We start from the raw sequence: 15,337 nt of genomic DNA on the forward strand, positions 1-15,337 counted from the left end.
GAGAGAGAGAGATTTTGTATTTATTTATTAATTATAAAATGTTAAAAAAGAAAGAAAAATGAAAAATAAATATGTTAAGGGTATTTTAGTCTTTTCAATTTGAAGAGGGACCAAATCCGCAACGAAACTAGCTCAAAAGGACCACTAATCCAAAAAAGTCGGGGTTTGGACTAAAACCCCAAAAAAATGCATACCACAGGGACATTTTTTTGCAATTTTGTTTATATTCTAAATGTAAAATATCTCTTGAAACTCATCTTTAGAAAAAAAAAAAAAAAAGATATACTATATTTTTCTATTTATTCTAAAAATATCCCTTGTTATTTTTATCTTCTTAATTAATCACATCTCTCTCTCAAATAAATAAATAAGGGTGAGATTAGTTTCAGAACACGACCGTAAAACCAAAAAACGAATTTATAAATACTTTGAAGAACAGAGAACAAAACATAATAATATTTTGGTTCCCAACTGATTCCAACGAGTAGTTTGCTCACTCATAGGTGTCGGAACCGGAACCGAAAACCAAAAAAACGGGAAAGTCGAGATCCAAGAACCAAATAAGTGAACCTACTCGGTTTGGTTCTAATGGGCCTTTTCATTCCTACAAAAATGTTTTATCTAAAGTAATTTGATGGTACAAAAATGTTTCATTATTTAGTCACCATTGTTCCACTTCTTAAGTATCTTAAACGTTTTTCAAAGAAGTTAAATTACCCAAACTTTTATTTTTGTTCCATTTATGTGAAATCATGTTATTTTTAACATGCTATCTTATGGATTAGTTGTTTGGCATAGAACAATTGATTTGAGAGAACGTTTATTTTCATTTTTTCGCTATTCTTATGGAATGAAATGATAATTATAAATTACTTTCATTCATATAATCTTTAAATCATACATCTACTTAGGCCCTGCAGTGACTCTAGTGCACGAGGCTTAGCCTCATGTTAAAGATTCCATTATACCAAACTGGATTAACAATCACATATATTATATATATAATAATAATACTAGTTAAGTGCATCAAAACAACAAAAATTGAAATCCTAACATACATGTTGTTCATCATTATCTTAAATCCACAATTCTTTTATGATTATCTATCCCATTATCATTTTGGGATTATTAGAATATTTTACATCAACCTTACTACTACTTTCAAGTAAGATGAACAATTTCCATTCATCATCTTCAAATCCAAATCAAAGTCTGAATCATCTTAGCCTTCTTGTATAAAGAATAAATTTCCTAATTATTCATTTTACAATGTAAAGAATGACCAACTTACCCCTACCAAATTCATGCTGCTGCAGATCTTGTATCTTCATGGTCATCCAGATTTAGAGCTTGAAGCAGTTTTGTCCATGATTCCGGGATTCCTCCCGGAAGATCAAACTCTAACAACTTTCCTCTGATCCTATAAAACTCTTCCACTGGTTGACTCTGTAATTATAAAAATTAAGGGTTCAATGCAAGAAATTGTAACATAATTTCATCAATTTTTACACATAATAGCAACTTTGATGTGTATTGCGTAAAGATGAAACAAACATACCTTCTCATGGTAGATGCGAAGGCGTTCTTTAACAACATGTTCAGTGTCATCAGATCGAGTGATAAGTTTTGATGCACAATGTGGAGGTGGAAGAAGGGGAGGCATGTACATTGCAGGGTTTGCATGATCAGCTTTAATGTCAATGCAAGCTACATTATAGTTCCCACCACATTGGCTGCAAGTTCTTCTCCCTAGGCATTTTGCAAGCAATGCTTCTTCCCTGAGCTTTAGATTGATTACTAAATCAATGTTTGTTACTCCCTCGAGAATTTCCTGAAATTAGATTTTATGTAAATCAGAACAAATTGAAGAGAAAGAAGATGAAAAGAAAGTAGAATGAAAAACGAAAATGCTCACTGCTTGTCTTATGGTTCGGGGAAACCCATCAAGTATGAAACCTGATTCGCCTTTGGCTTCTTCCCCAATTTGAAGACGATGGGACAATAGATTAATTATGATCTCATCTGGAACTAGCTTCCCTTGGTTAACAATCTCTGTAAGCTGTAGAGTGAAATTGAAAGGAATACTTAGTTTTCTACAGATCTCCTCAATAACCTAGGTTGATCAAGAAATTAAAGTGATGGCAAAAATTGGGGTTAATTGAATTGTCTAGTTACCTGAGAAGAAAGGGGGCCTTTGGAAGAGAGCTCGTCGCGAACGAGATCACCGGTGGCGATATGAGGAACATCGAGGAGTTTGGAGAGGCGGCTGGCGTAGGTGCCCTTTCCGACGCCAGGGCAGCCGAGAAACACCCACTGCACATTCCTTCTGTCACTACTCTTATTAGAAGCTATCGTGGGCGCTAACACACCAATTTCCGAGGATGATGATGTAGAATAGGGAGAGGAAAAGCGAAGAATTGTGTAGGAAGTGGTCGTTGTAGCTCTCAGCAGACGGCTAAGAACCGCCATGGATGTATAAAACACGCACAAACTGTGTGTAAATCTAATTAAGGGGTTGTCAGCTGTCTTTGTCTTTGGAAATCAATCGGTGCCAACGTCATGACATACCGAACATCGGTGCCCAAAACAACGTGCTTCAATACTCTGAAAGTGAAATCACGGTGCATTGGTCCAATATTATTATTATTATTTTTAATTTTTTTTACATGTCCCCCTCCATTGCATCCAATCAAATATAAGAGTACATTAGACTCGTGCATATACCAAAATACGTGTTTGGTCCTCATTTTCAAAAATTAATTCGGATAGTCCTTTGTTTGGTTAAAAATTGTACGTTTCATCCCTCATTAGTTTAAATCTACATGCTTCATCCCTTGTGAGATTTGAAAAGACTATATTGCCCTTACTTATTTTCTTTTTGAATTTCTTTTATAAATTATAGTAATATATAAAAAATAAACTGGCCCTTCACCATTACACACCCCGACCCTTTTTTAGCTGGATACCCTAAATCTTCCCTCTCATTTCTCTATCTTCATCTCAAAATCTCACCCTCTGTAAAGTTAAAATCCGTCCACCGGAGTTGGATAATTGCATTTTACACTCCCACCACTCCTCAACTTTACCCTTACATCACCCATCCGATCTGCACTCTTCTGTCTTCCTATAATCATACTCTTGTCATCATATCCAACCACCCTAATTTGCACATTTCACCTATGGTTCCCAATATGAAACTTGTAACCCAATGGTTCTAGAAATCAAGAAAGAGAGAGTGGGACAGAAAGAAGATAGGCGACAAAGGAGGAAGGACAACAACATAATTGTTGCTGGTGGTGGTGGTTTTATTCACCAATTTTATTCATCCGATCCAGTTGGTAATATGTGGTTACATTCGAATCAACACCTGCATTTCAAACAACCGTCTAGGGTTAGACACAACTCCACCATCGCCATCGTTCACAGATCGTCTCCTGTGTGCCGTCATCGCCAACGCCATCGTCACCTGTACGCCGCCTAGGGTCAAAACCCTAGATCTTATGTAGTGTTCTTCATTGAGAGAGATAGAGAGATGGAGAGAAGAATGATGAGGATGCAAGTATGAGATTAGAAGAGAAGAAACAGGAGTCGAGAGTGAAATAGAGATTGAGGTTGGAGTCGATTGCCTTTGTTTGAAACCAAAGATGCCTGGTGATGGTGGATAATTGGATATGAGATGTATCAAAGAAGAGGAAGGGACCGAGGGGGGGGGGGACGAGTTATGAGATGTAATGGCCTTTTTCTTTTTTAAAAGGAAATAATAATTATTTTTTATAATAAATAAATCAATAAATAAAAAATAAAGAGAAAATAAATCAAAAATAAAATAAATAAGGGCATAATGGTCTTTTTATGTGCGGAGGGATGAAGCGTGTTAGTTTTAAACTAACAAGGGACAGTCCGAATTAATTTTTGAAAATAGGGACTAAAAGTGCATTTTGACATATGTACGAGGTACGATTCGTGTAATTTACTCCAAATATAACTTTCCATTTTTGTTATCAAGGATAATGACATAAAAGAGTAATATATTTTTCGATTTGTACATATTTTGTCACTGAGTTTTTTTTCGTCCACATTTACCCCTTCAACTTGTTAAACTGTATACATTCAGTCCTTATGACCGGTTACTCCAGGTTAGTCGGGAAAAATGGTTTAATAGGGTAATATATTTCTCATTTTGTACACATTTAGTCATTAATATTTTTGTACACATTTAGTCCTTAATATTTTTTTGTTTCAAAATAAATCATTTTGTTTTTGTACTCATTCAGTAATTATGAATGATTTATTTAAGTTTTTCTCACGACATCTTACGTGGGACAATCATTGATGAAGTGTGTGGACTTGTTGATGTTTATGTGTAACGTCTCATCTTCGCAACAAAAAATTTTCATTTTTAAATAAGGCAAAAGTCCCTAATTCTAAATCCATTATTAAGAAAAAACGTTTATTCCAAAATACATTTATCCAAAATCAAAGTAATATAAGAAACACAGAATTCTCAATACTGTTGATGAGTGTGCTTTGCCTTCCCACGATCAACGATAGAATCTGAATAATAAACAACTGGGTAAACACAAAGTTTAGTGAATTTTCCCCAAAATACTCGATACAACAAACGTATTATCATGCATAACGAGCCCACACTCATCAGAGTGGAATACCTTGGACCAATCAATTATCAGACAGGAATGCCAACATGCAATAGATCCAGTCATTCATCAGACTGGAATACCTAAGGTTTGTTAGCATGTCGGCTTAACCCAACCGCTCTTATCGAGCCTACGTGCCTACACCAGGTATCTTGGCCTACAACATATAGCAATACCACCTTAAACTATCCCACCACCATGTGACTATCCTACGTAAGATGTCATGAGAAAAACCTAAAGAAATCATTCATAAGTACTAAATTAATACAAAAAACAAAAATGACTTATTTTGCTAAAAAAAAATATTAAGGACTAAATGTGTACAAAAATATCAAGGACTAAATATGTACAAAGTGAGAAATATATTACCTTATTAAGTCATTTTTACCGGCTAACCTAGAGTAGGCCGTCATAATAACTAAATGTGTACAAATTAATAAGTTGAAGGGGTAAATGTGGACAAAAATAAAAGTCAGTGACTAAATGTGTACAAATCAAAAAATACATTACCCATTTAAGTCGTTATCCCTTGTTATTATTATTATTATTATTATTATTATTTTTGACGTATAATATTATCATCATGGTTTTTACTTTTTAGTTAGGTAAAACATAAGAAAAAATATTTAAGTTGTATTTGGTATGATTGGTGTGTTTTCTTTCAATATTTTTTGATTTTTTTGTTTTCTTTTTATCTTGCCTTTGCCTTTTAGACAGTGATTATATATATATATATATATATATATATATATATATATATATATATATATATATATATATATATATATATATATATATATATATATTAAAGTTTTCTTCTCTTATCTACAGTATTCTGTCCTATTTTGGGACATATATGGCCCTTCTAATTTGGAATTCCGTCTCCTTCATTCTTCGTTTATGGAATTGTTGTTTTTACCCCTGTAGTTCTCTTCGTTTGTCATTCGTCTACTTTATCCCTTTCTGCTTTTCTTAAAGTAGACTGCTGACTTGTGTCTACCTGTCTTTTTTCCATTTCCTTTATGATCCACGTGTTCTGCTTCTCTATTTCTTTGGGCTGCGTTCTCGACCGTTGTTTCCTTTTTGTTCTTCATTCTTTGTTTCCAAAGGTAAAATCCCTGTCTTCTTTTTCCTATTTCGCGTATTGTGTTATTTTGTTCGTCTTTCACTGTTGTTGTGCGTGTTTTTGTTGTTCGATTTATGATGGCCCTTCCGGCGAAACGGCCATCTTCAGCTGGTACTTCCTCCTCTCTTCCTAGAACTCGCAGGTCGCGGCATGTTGTCTTCTTTGCCGGTCTTCCTCAGTATGTTGATTCCAGTGACTGTATGTGTGTTTGCGAATTTTGTGGCGCCTATTTCTGGTATGTTGAAAGGGCGCTCAGACTTTCTACGCCTGGCCATCCGAAGTACTATCATTGTTGTTGGGATGGTGATGTCGTTTTTTCGTATCCTTCGAGGTTTCATCCTGAATTTGTTGATTTGTATCAAAATCCTAGATTTTTGAAAGACATTAGGGCATATAATAGCATGTTCTCTATGACTTCCTTTGGGGCGAATGTGGATGAGTCTGTCAATGACAATCGGGGCCCTTATGTTTTCAAGATATCTGGTCAGATTTTTCATAGGATAGGATCGTTGTCTCCGGATCCTACGAAGGGCCCTAGATTTCTTCAGCTCTATCTTTTTGACACAGAGAATGAGGTTTAGAATAGATTCAGGGCTTTTGCTGGTCCAAGAAGAACCGATTTGGATCCTAATATCGTGTAATATCTGGTTACCTTTTTAGGGGCTAACAACGAGTACGTCAAAACCTTTAAAACAGCAAAAGTCATGGCTGAGGAAAATAATTTACAAAATTATAGTGTCCGACTGTTTAATAACGTTGTTGACCGTAGATATGAACTGCCCTCCCCTGGATCCTTGGGATGTATAGTAAGTGGTGATGACACTACCAGTATCACATATGACATCGTTGTCTTTTCACATTCGGGTCGGCCTCAACGTATTAGTAAATTGCATCCCTCTTATCTGCCTTTACAATATCCACTTTTGTTTCCTTACGGTGAGGAAGGGTGGTCACCCCGTTTGAAGATGCGTAATCAGAGAGGAGTCAATGCAAAAAATCTCACTGTCAATATGTATTACGCGTACTATATACATGCCCGACATCAAATTTGGTCTCCGATTGTAAATGCTACTCGACTTTTCCAACAATATTTGGTTGATGCATATACGTGTATAGAGGAAGGCCGATTAGATTATATAACCAAACACCAGTCAAACTTACGTTCGGATTATGTGAGTGGGCTTTATGATGCCCTATCAAAGGGGGACAGGGAGGCTCGCATTGTTGGCAAGCGTGTTTTCTTGCCTGTATCGTTCACTGGTGGCCCCCGGTTTATGTATAGCCATTATCAGGATGCGCTTTCGATATGTAGAGTTTATGGCAACCCGCAGTATTTTATCACATTCACGTGTAATGTCAAGTAGCCAGAGATTACCCGGTATATGGATACACATTCACAAAGGGATGTACACAGCAGAGCAGATATCATAGCCAGAATCTTCCATGTCAAAGTCCATGAATTTATTGATTTCCTTAAGGAGGACAAAACCTTTGGCGATGTCGATGCATGTACGTTTACATTTCCTTTGCTATATGTACAAACCTAATAATCCTTTATATCAAATGTTGTTCACACTCTACAAAACTCAAAATCACCTAAAGTATACAATCTTATGTCCTTTTCATGTCAGTTCCTCATTTGTCCTCCTATCCAATATGTTGACTCGGGAAATTAATATCCTCCTTATTCTTAAGTCATTTAGTAAATTTGTATTATTTTCGGGTTTGCCCCTATGTTATCTGTTTTATTTTATATGCACTGTTAGAACTTATTTAACCACATCGGATATGCAATTTATTTTTCTATTTTACCCCTGCTATGTAAACTCATATTGTAGATTATTATCTGAAGAGTAACATCCTATTTGTTATTTCCTGATTTGCCCCCATATCAAATTCATTAATTATACATTCTTATTATTAACTTATTTACTAAATTTGTACGATTTCCTGATTTGCCCCTATTTTAACCGTTGTATTGTATACGCATTTAAACAACTCATCTAATGAAATCAAATATATTACTTATTTTCTGTCATTTTCGTGACACCAAATTTAATATACTCTCCGCTACTCAATACTCTGATTTGAAAAATTAATATCCTCCCTATTATTTACTCATTTACTAAATTTTAATTATTTGCTGATTTTCCCCACTGTTTACTTTTATCATTTGCATATGCTATTGTTATTTTGCTTACTTTTGTATAAAAATTGTAACTGTTAGCTGTTTTATTCTATATACACTATAACAGCTAAGTTATTTAAACTTAATATCATACTTATCTCCTATTTTACCCCTGTTATGTAGACTAGTTTTCCAGGTAGTTATCCAAAAGGTATCATCCTCTTTTTAAATAACTTATATACTAAGTTTTTATTATTTCCTGTTTTGCCCCTCTGATCGATATTGAAGTCTCTAAATCTTACCCGCCTTTTTATCATTATGTTTTCTAACATTTACTTTTATTACTGTATTTTTCATTCTGCTAATACTTTGGATTCTTTATATACGATATCTACGTAACGATATGCTGAGTTAAGCTTATTCACATATCTACAGTTTCCTAGTTAGTTTTTTCCTATTTTACCCCTATTATATAGACTGACTTTCCAGGTAGTTATCCAAAAGGTAACATCTTCTTTTTAAATAAGTTATATACTAAATTTTTATTATTTTCTGTTTTGCCCCTCTGATAAATATTCAAGTATCTAAATTTTACCCGGCTTTTTATCATTATGTTTTGTTATCATTTACTTTTATCACTGTATTCTTCATTCTGCTAATACTTTAGATTCTTACAACATCTACCACTTTTGTAGGCATCTATGTAATGAAGCACTATGTAACCACCATATAATGAATGAATATGTTTTTATCCATATCCTATCATAGAATCCATAGGTAATACAGCGAAATAATCCAACCACAAACAACATTCCCCTTAACTCAAAACGGTAAACATACGCACACCATCTAACCCCCGCGTAGCGGGGGGCTTGCACCTAGTTTTTAATATAATTCTACCATTTCCAAAAAAAATAATAATAATAATAATCACGGTGCATTATTACACTTTTACCCATTACCAATTACCCATAGGCTATTAGGCTACTCAGAGTGGGTTGGGAGCTCGACAAAACCAATATGGCTTGTCAAACACCATGTTGGATGCTCGACATGTCAAATTTTGTGCCCTTCTCGATATTTTTTTGCCTTGCTCTCCCCTCGACAAAGACTTGCCAAAGGAGAATACTGAGGTGGAGCTCGACATCCACAACACCACTCACACCAACATTATTGATGGACCATCCACCTCTACCAACCAACATGCCACCTAGTAGGCTAGTACCATATCAGTATTTTATATTTTCTTTTATTTTCATCTCTTCTAACCCATAAGACATGAAAATTCATGTCTCTAAACACATACATTGTGGTACAAGTTTTAATGCATATAGTACAACTTGATAGGAGAGAAAAAAGAGAGGGAGTTCACTCAACCCTTATCTTTTCACCCTAGCTGAAATGATGCTGTCGACGGTACTTCGCGGAACACACACCCTATTTTTTCAACAATTTGTCAACAACTCTTAAGTATCATGTTGTATTATATTGCTTAAACTAACCAATTTTTTTTATTTAGTTTTAACAAAAAAAATAAACTTTTTCACAATCTTGAAAACTAACCAATACTCTAAAATGGGTTATTTCAGACACGAAGAAAACGGGTCAAATCTATATGTGTTGACCCCTCCTATATAAATGGAACATACCTCATACAATAATGACATCCCGGTCAATTCAATATTTTTTTAGTTGAACTTTAAAGTTTATTTTGAATAAACACATGTATTCTACGAACTAGGTTAGTTTGATTTTTTTTATCTAATACATTTCTAAGTTGGGATATGAAAAATGCGTGTTCAGAATATGAAAAATGACTATGGACTAAGACTAAAAATTCTAGAACATTTAGTCTATTAAGTGCGTGGATTTCATTTTCATTTTGTATTTGTGTTGTTAGATTAGCACTAGGTCATAGCCTAAACAAACTTAGAAAACTATCTTACCATACATCCCAAAGTGACAAATGAAAACTTAAACCAGTTCACATCTTTTTTAATGTGAGTAAAAGTTCTCGGGTTTTGATATCGCCATATTTAGTCATATATCTTAGGCGATATATTTGTGTTTTTAGCTACAATTAGTCATTATTTTTTATAAATGATACTTAATTTGTTTATATTTCATTTTTGTAGCGGCAAAAATATTCTCAAGGAAAAAAAAGCAATTTACAAGGCTCGAGGCTAAGGAATTGGAAGCATTCATTAAAGAGGAAATTCGTGCACAAAAGTGTGTCACATCATGGTCATATGCATGCCACGACGTGGTGAAGTGTCAGACATAGGAGGTTCTCGAATAATTTGAATGTAAATCTTGGGGTGCGCGTATAAAAAAATGATGCCACGACGTGGTGGCATATTTTAGGTAAACTTATAAAAACAGAATTAGGTCAGAATTTGAAGGGGTGCTACAAAGAGCTGTGATTAACTGCGATTATTGACGACCAAAAACTCCTTAGAAACCCTAAGGAGACCAGGGATCGACTGAAGAACAAGATTAGAAGAGATCCAAAGACGAGAAGCGATAAATTAATCGGTTTGCTTGATTTCAACATGTTTAATCTAGTTTACTCAATGTTTATTTGTTTTTTCTGATTTAGTTATGGGCTAAAAACCCTAGACGTTTGTTTAGCATAGAAGATCCTTGAAACTATGTGTTGATTTTGATTTTATTTGGATTTATTTAGTTGATTTTTACTTGTGTTTGGTATATCGACTACCTTAACATTTTGATTTTTATTGCTTATCTTTAAGTTATTTTTAGTTAGATGACCACTCCAATTGCATTAACTTGTTGTTTAACCTTTTATAATCATTAAATAGTTAGATATAGAGATTGAAAAAATCATAGGGTTAGGTTATATTCATTAGTAACTTTAGTTGTGTTAGAGAGCATTAGTTATCCATGTTATGCGCTTGATTAATTGTCTTGATCATAGATAAGAAAATCACTAGATATTATCATTTTGTAACATCTCAAAATTCATAGTAAAATTTTCATTTTTAAAACTGTAAACCATACAAAGAGTTGTTCCAAAACCGATTATAGTGAGTATATTATTTAAAAATCAGAGTAAAGATCATAATTTGCCAATGCGGAAAACTCTGGGGGATGTTGTGCAGTCACATCGGACCCTTCCCTTTTGTAGTGGATGTACCTGAAACCATAAACATAATATCGTAAGAACAAAGCTTAATGAGTTCCCCAAAATATCACATACCATACATACAATAGAGATTGTTATGTGCCAACCATAGTCTTGTCGTTATGCCATGAGCCGTATCATGCTCTTTCCTTGTCAGACCAGGGGCCAAAACCCTAGGTCTTACAGACAAGTGCCAAGAGCCACCTCCTAATGTAACATCCCAAAAGTTCAGACATAAATTTCATTTTTAATTCAATTCAAAACATCCACTAATCATGTCAAAACAAGCAAAGTGTATCATAGTGAAATAATATCAGAGTAAAAATCCCAAAAAACATGGGCGGATGCGGTGCGATCAAGACGGACCCTTCCCTTTCGAGCTGGAAGTACCTAAAACATAAACTGAAAACTGTAAGCACAAAGTTTAGTGAGTTCTCCCAAAATACCCCATACCATAAAACAACTCAAAAGTCAACACGCTCTCAAAATCCCACAACGGGTGCTAGATGCCACCTAGATAATCACACAAGGCAAGACCTTAATCTATCTACTAAGATATTAACAATTGAATAGAAATCAAAAGTCCAAAGTCAACCCTCAAGGTTAATGGTCAAAATCAATAGTCAATGTTGACTTCAACCGACCGCCACGACGTGGTCTTCCTTGGCCACACTGTGGTCCGCATGCGATCCAACAAGCGGGAAAATCCCAACCGCCACACAGTGGTTACCTAGGACCACATCGTGGTTGCCGATATCCCAACAACTTAATGCATTGAGTTGTTTCCTTCGATTCCATGAGCTCCAAAGCTTAGATCTGGACATAAATGTGATCTAAAAGGATAACGTTTTCAACTTTCTCCATTAGGACCATCCACAGGTCCCAAAAAGGCTTAATAAGGCAAGAACTTAGCCAATAAGCACTTATTCCAGAAAGGTCTAAAATCCATCCTTTCTAGAACTGATTCTAGCACTAAAACTAACCTAAAAGTCCAATAACCTAGGGCCCAACTAACCCCTCTTCCGAAAACAAATGACGCCCTTTCATAACAACACCCCTAAAAGAAACATGTCCCCAACCTGGAACTCTAACTCATAACAATGTCTGTCAGCATAACTCTTTTGTCGACTCTATGTTGTCTTAAGGGTAAATAATCATTTTATATCTTTATGGACGACCTGAGTGAAAAAAACATAATACAATGATTGTTCGAGTTAATTTTTAAAAATAAAGAATAAACGTGCCTTTTAATACATATACGATGGACAATTCGTGTATTTTACTCATTCTTTTATTTCATCATCTTCTAAGTCTATTAGAAGAAAAATCAAGTGTTCAGAGGGTCACCAAAGAACAAAAGAATGAATAAAGAGGTAAAGAAGCAAGATAAGAATGGAAAAAGAGAATATATATAGTTTTAAAGATCAACACAACAGGTTAACAAGATGCTTTGAGACTAATCTTGATTGGGATGTCATTCCAAAAGTCAAAGGTCAACTTTCTGTTCACTATGTAACCAACTCCATTCATTGAAAAGGATTTTAGTAAGCAATAGTTTCAACTCTTTTTCAAGAATTTTGTTAGACAGATTGAAAAAACAATTTTGTCTCTCTTTGCAATTTTCTCAATTTAATTTGATATTTGATCCACAAATATAAAACATTCGTTGATATTAGTTTTATCATTTGCACTTACCATTAGCCTCTGAGCTTTTCTAGGGTCCATGTATGGTCTTTAAGAATCTTAAAGACCTATAAGAAACACACATAGTGTAGGATGATGAGTTCCCACGCTAACATCTTTATTTTGTGATGCTGCTAAATTGACACCTTTTAAACACTCATTGACATCTTTATCAAAAGTCAAGTACTTATAGCTAACTTTTTCCGAAAACAATACAATTTCAATCAATAAAAATATTTTAAAAACTATATAGAATGTCTATTTGATAAAATAACATGTCTTTTTAACCGCCCCGTTATTTTGGCACACTCATTTTCTAGTTGGATGTATACTATTCCTACCACCGTTTTATCGTATTTTTTTAAAAAAAAATATGGAATTGCTGTTATATTGTTGTTAATTAAGGAATAGAAAGTTTGCCAAGACAATGTTTTCAACTAGCGTGCCTATTGGTTAAATTATGCTATTTTAGTTCAGATTCCTTTATTTGAATAGATCTCAACTCAAACTAAAAACTGATCAAGCTAATTCAAGAGTAACAAAATTAAAAGGAAAAATAAATTCTAATCAGTTTGGTTTGGTCATCCTGAATTCGATTTTTAGGACATTAGTGAATTCACAAGAAGATTTAAGCCGATAACCGAACTTTTAACTGAACAATACTAATCTTGGATTTAAATATAACTTTATTGTACATAATTAAATATAAGAAATTGGTTTTTGTAGGTTCTGTTTGGTCTAAAGATCGTTTAAACCTATTTTGGCACACCAATATTTTCAACAAAGAGAATCTTGTATTGTTTGTAATGTGGATGAAGTATTTGAATATGTGATCTCACAAACGACATTTAAGATGGTATTTGAATATGTTTATTTTGCAACAAAATGATGTGTACAACATGATCACATATAAGATGGTAAAAACCCTTTAATATTTCTTGTTAATTTATTGCTAACTTGAAAAACAAATTCATTTTTGTTTTTCAATCAATAATATTATATGACATAGTATGCAACTCTAACTCAATTTCAATTCAAAATCCATTCTAATCATCCAGATTCTCAGATTCGGGTTTGCTTATGATGAAATTCTGTTTGTATGTTGACTTTGGAAGTCAATTCCCAAAATCTTGCAAGACAAAATCGATGTGAACTTTCTTGTTCAAATATATAACTCTATTGCCATAATCCAATATCTAATGACAAGAACATTGCTATTTACTATTTACTGGTTAACAATTTTTTGTTTTAGAAGTTGGATTTTTGTTAGTGATACCAGTTTTCATATAAAAGACCAATTTAAAAACTATATAACATGACACCCAAAATGCCTAATTTTTATCTCAAATCTCTACTCCTTATGTTATAAAACCAGTTTAAGCGAAAAACACAACACCTATAAGGTCAAAATCTGATCTAAAATCAATGACTTAACACCACAAAACACCCAAAAAGGTCCAAATTTAATCCAAAGTCATCAGTTTAAACTAACAACAGAGGGCTTCTAAATCTTAAAAACACTTTACAATCCAACATAAAATGCTCACAAGATCATCTTTGGATTCAATATGCTTACCCTGAAATTCGAGTTTAAACTTTCATAGTTACATTCAAGTTCTTATAGCAGAAGATCAGTTGAAGAAAAGAGATCATGAAATTGTAACTTTCATAGTCGTGATATATGACTGTAGCATTAGATTATACAAGATTCTACATGATAACCCTGAAATTCGATTTAAACTCAAAAAAATTGCACAAAAAACTTACAGATTTGTAACATGAGAGCCTTATCATTGCTCTGCACCACTCTCTTCTTCCAATTTCTTCACATACGCCTTCAATGTCATAATTAAATTCCTCGCCGGAGCTTGCAAAGTCCCCACCACCGACGTCGCAGGGCCCTTCAAAGAACCCAACAAGTTCGCATAAACCTCCGCTCTCGTCGGCATAGTCTCCAACGCCTTAAACTCCTCCGGTGGATAATACTTCCCTTCAAAAACCGCTCCACTGAAATCATTCTCTTCTAGCTTCTTCTCTTTCTGAAAAGTCCGGTAGGGTTTAATAGCAGCCGGAATCTCCTCGCTGTGAACAAACATCCACGCATTCATTCCCTTCATACACGGCTTCAATGCTTCCCATGGCGTGCCTTCAATTGCTTTCAAGACCAATGTGTTCTTTGCAACTATGAGTTTGGTGGTTACCGGGAGGGTTGTACGGAGCTGCTGGAATTGTTGGACGGTGAAGCCTTGGTATTTGATGCCGGCGATGAGGTAGCAGTCTTGGAGCTGTTCTTTGACTGTTTCGATCGTTTCTTCTTTCTTTGTACGGCTGATTGCGGAGCGGATTGTGAGGGGTACGCGGTTGGGTTTACGGTGGGAAGTGGTGGTGGAATGGAGGAGAAGTGGGTTGTGGAAATGGGTTTTCAGGGATACTGCGGTGGAAGCCGGTGGTGGGAATTTGGAGGACGGGAGGGTGAAAAGGGTTGCTTCCATTTTTCTATGGATTGGGGAAGAAGATGGAGGTGTTGATTTTTGTAGTGGCAACAACTTACCTTATCTTTTGCATCATGGATTTGCCAGACGAAACGACGTCGTTGTATG

General features: G+C 34.7%; 2 protein-coding genes across 5 annotated transcripts; both read right to left on the minus strand.

Annotated features, from left to right (window-relative positions):
- Positions 1 to 1,041: 1,041 nt before the first annotated feature.
- Positions 1,042 to 2,573, minus strand: LOC111895276 (probable adenylate kinase 6, chloroplastic). Its single transcript, XM_023891368.3, has 4 exons — positions 2,176 to 2,573; positions 1,916 to 2,059; positions 1,559 to 1,831; positions 1,042 to 1,446 (listed from the first exon to the last, which is right to left on the minus strand). Exons 1-4 carry the CDS (start codon positions 2,467 to 2,469, stop codon positions 1,303 to 1,305), a joined length of 855 nt encoding a protein of 284 aa, XP_023747136.1. The 5' UTR covers positions 2,470 to 2,573; the 3' UTR covers positions 1,042 to 1,302.
- Positions 2,574 to 10,890: 8,317 nt separating this feature from the next.
- LOC111895241 (50S ribosomal protein L10, chloroplastic) lies at positions 10,891 to 15,271 on the minus strand. Of its 4 annotated transcripts, none has more exons than XR_008226328.1 (3): positions 14,505 to 15,271; positions 11,162 to 11,444; positions 10,891 to 11,066 (listed from the first exon to the last, which is right to left on the minus strand). XR_008226328.1 is itself a non-coding variant. In XM_042898048.2 (2 exons), exon 1 carries the CDS (start codon positions 15,227 to 15,229, stop codon positions 14,528 to 14,530), a length of 702 nt encoding a protein of 233 aa, XP_042753982.1. In that variant the 5' UTR covers positions 15,230 to 15,271; the 3' UTR covers positions 10,891 to 11,066; positions 14,505 to 14,527. The 4 variants fall into 4 exon arrangements, 2 of the variants coding, with proteins under 2 accessions (XP_042753982.1, XP_023747100.1); XR_008226327.1 differs by having other exon boundaries at positions 11,139 to 11,444; XM_042898048.2 differs by lacking the exon at positions 11,162 to 11,444.
- Between the last annotated feature and the right edge of the window lie 66 nt (positions 15,272 to 15,337).

Source organism: Lactuca sativa, chromosome 9, assembly GCF_002870075.4.
Source record: "Lactuca sativa cultivar Salinas chromosome 9, Lsat_Salinas_v11, whole genome shotgun sequence".
Lineage (NCBI taxonomy): Eukaryota > Viridiplantae > Streptophyta > Magnoliopsida > Asterales > Asteraceae > Lactuca > Lactuca sativa.

Excerpts from the sequence above, each read along its gene's own strand:
- LOC111895276 (XM_023891368.3), bottom strand. The coding sequence starts at position 2,469 with ATGGCGGTTCTTAGCCGTCTGCTGAGAGCTACAACGACCACTTCCTAC. Across the intron at positions 2,060-2,175 it reads AAGGCCCCCTTTCTTCTCAG|CTTACAGAGATTGTTAACCA; the intron begins GTAACTAGACAA and ends TTCACTCTACAG. Across the intron at positions 1,447-1,558 it reads TTCGCATCTACCATGAGAAG|AGTCAACCAGTGGAAGAGTT; the intron begins GTATGTTTGTTT and ends TTATAATTACAG.
- LOC111895241 (XM_042898048.2), bottom strand. The coding sequence starts at position 15,229 with ATGGAAGCAACCCTTTTCACCCTCCCGTCCTCCAAATTCCCACCACCG.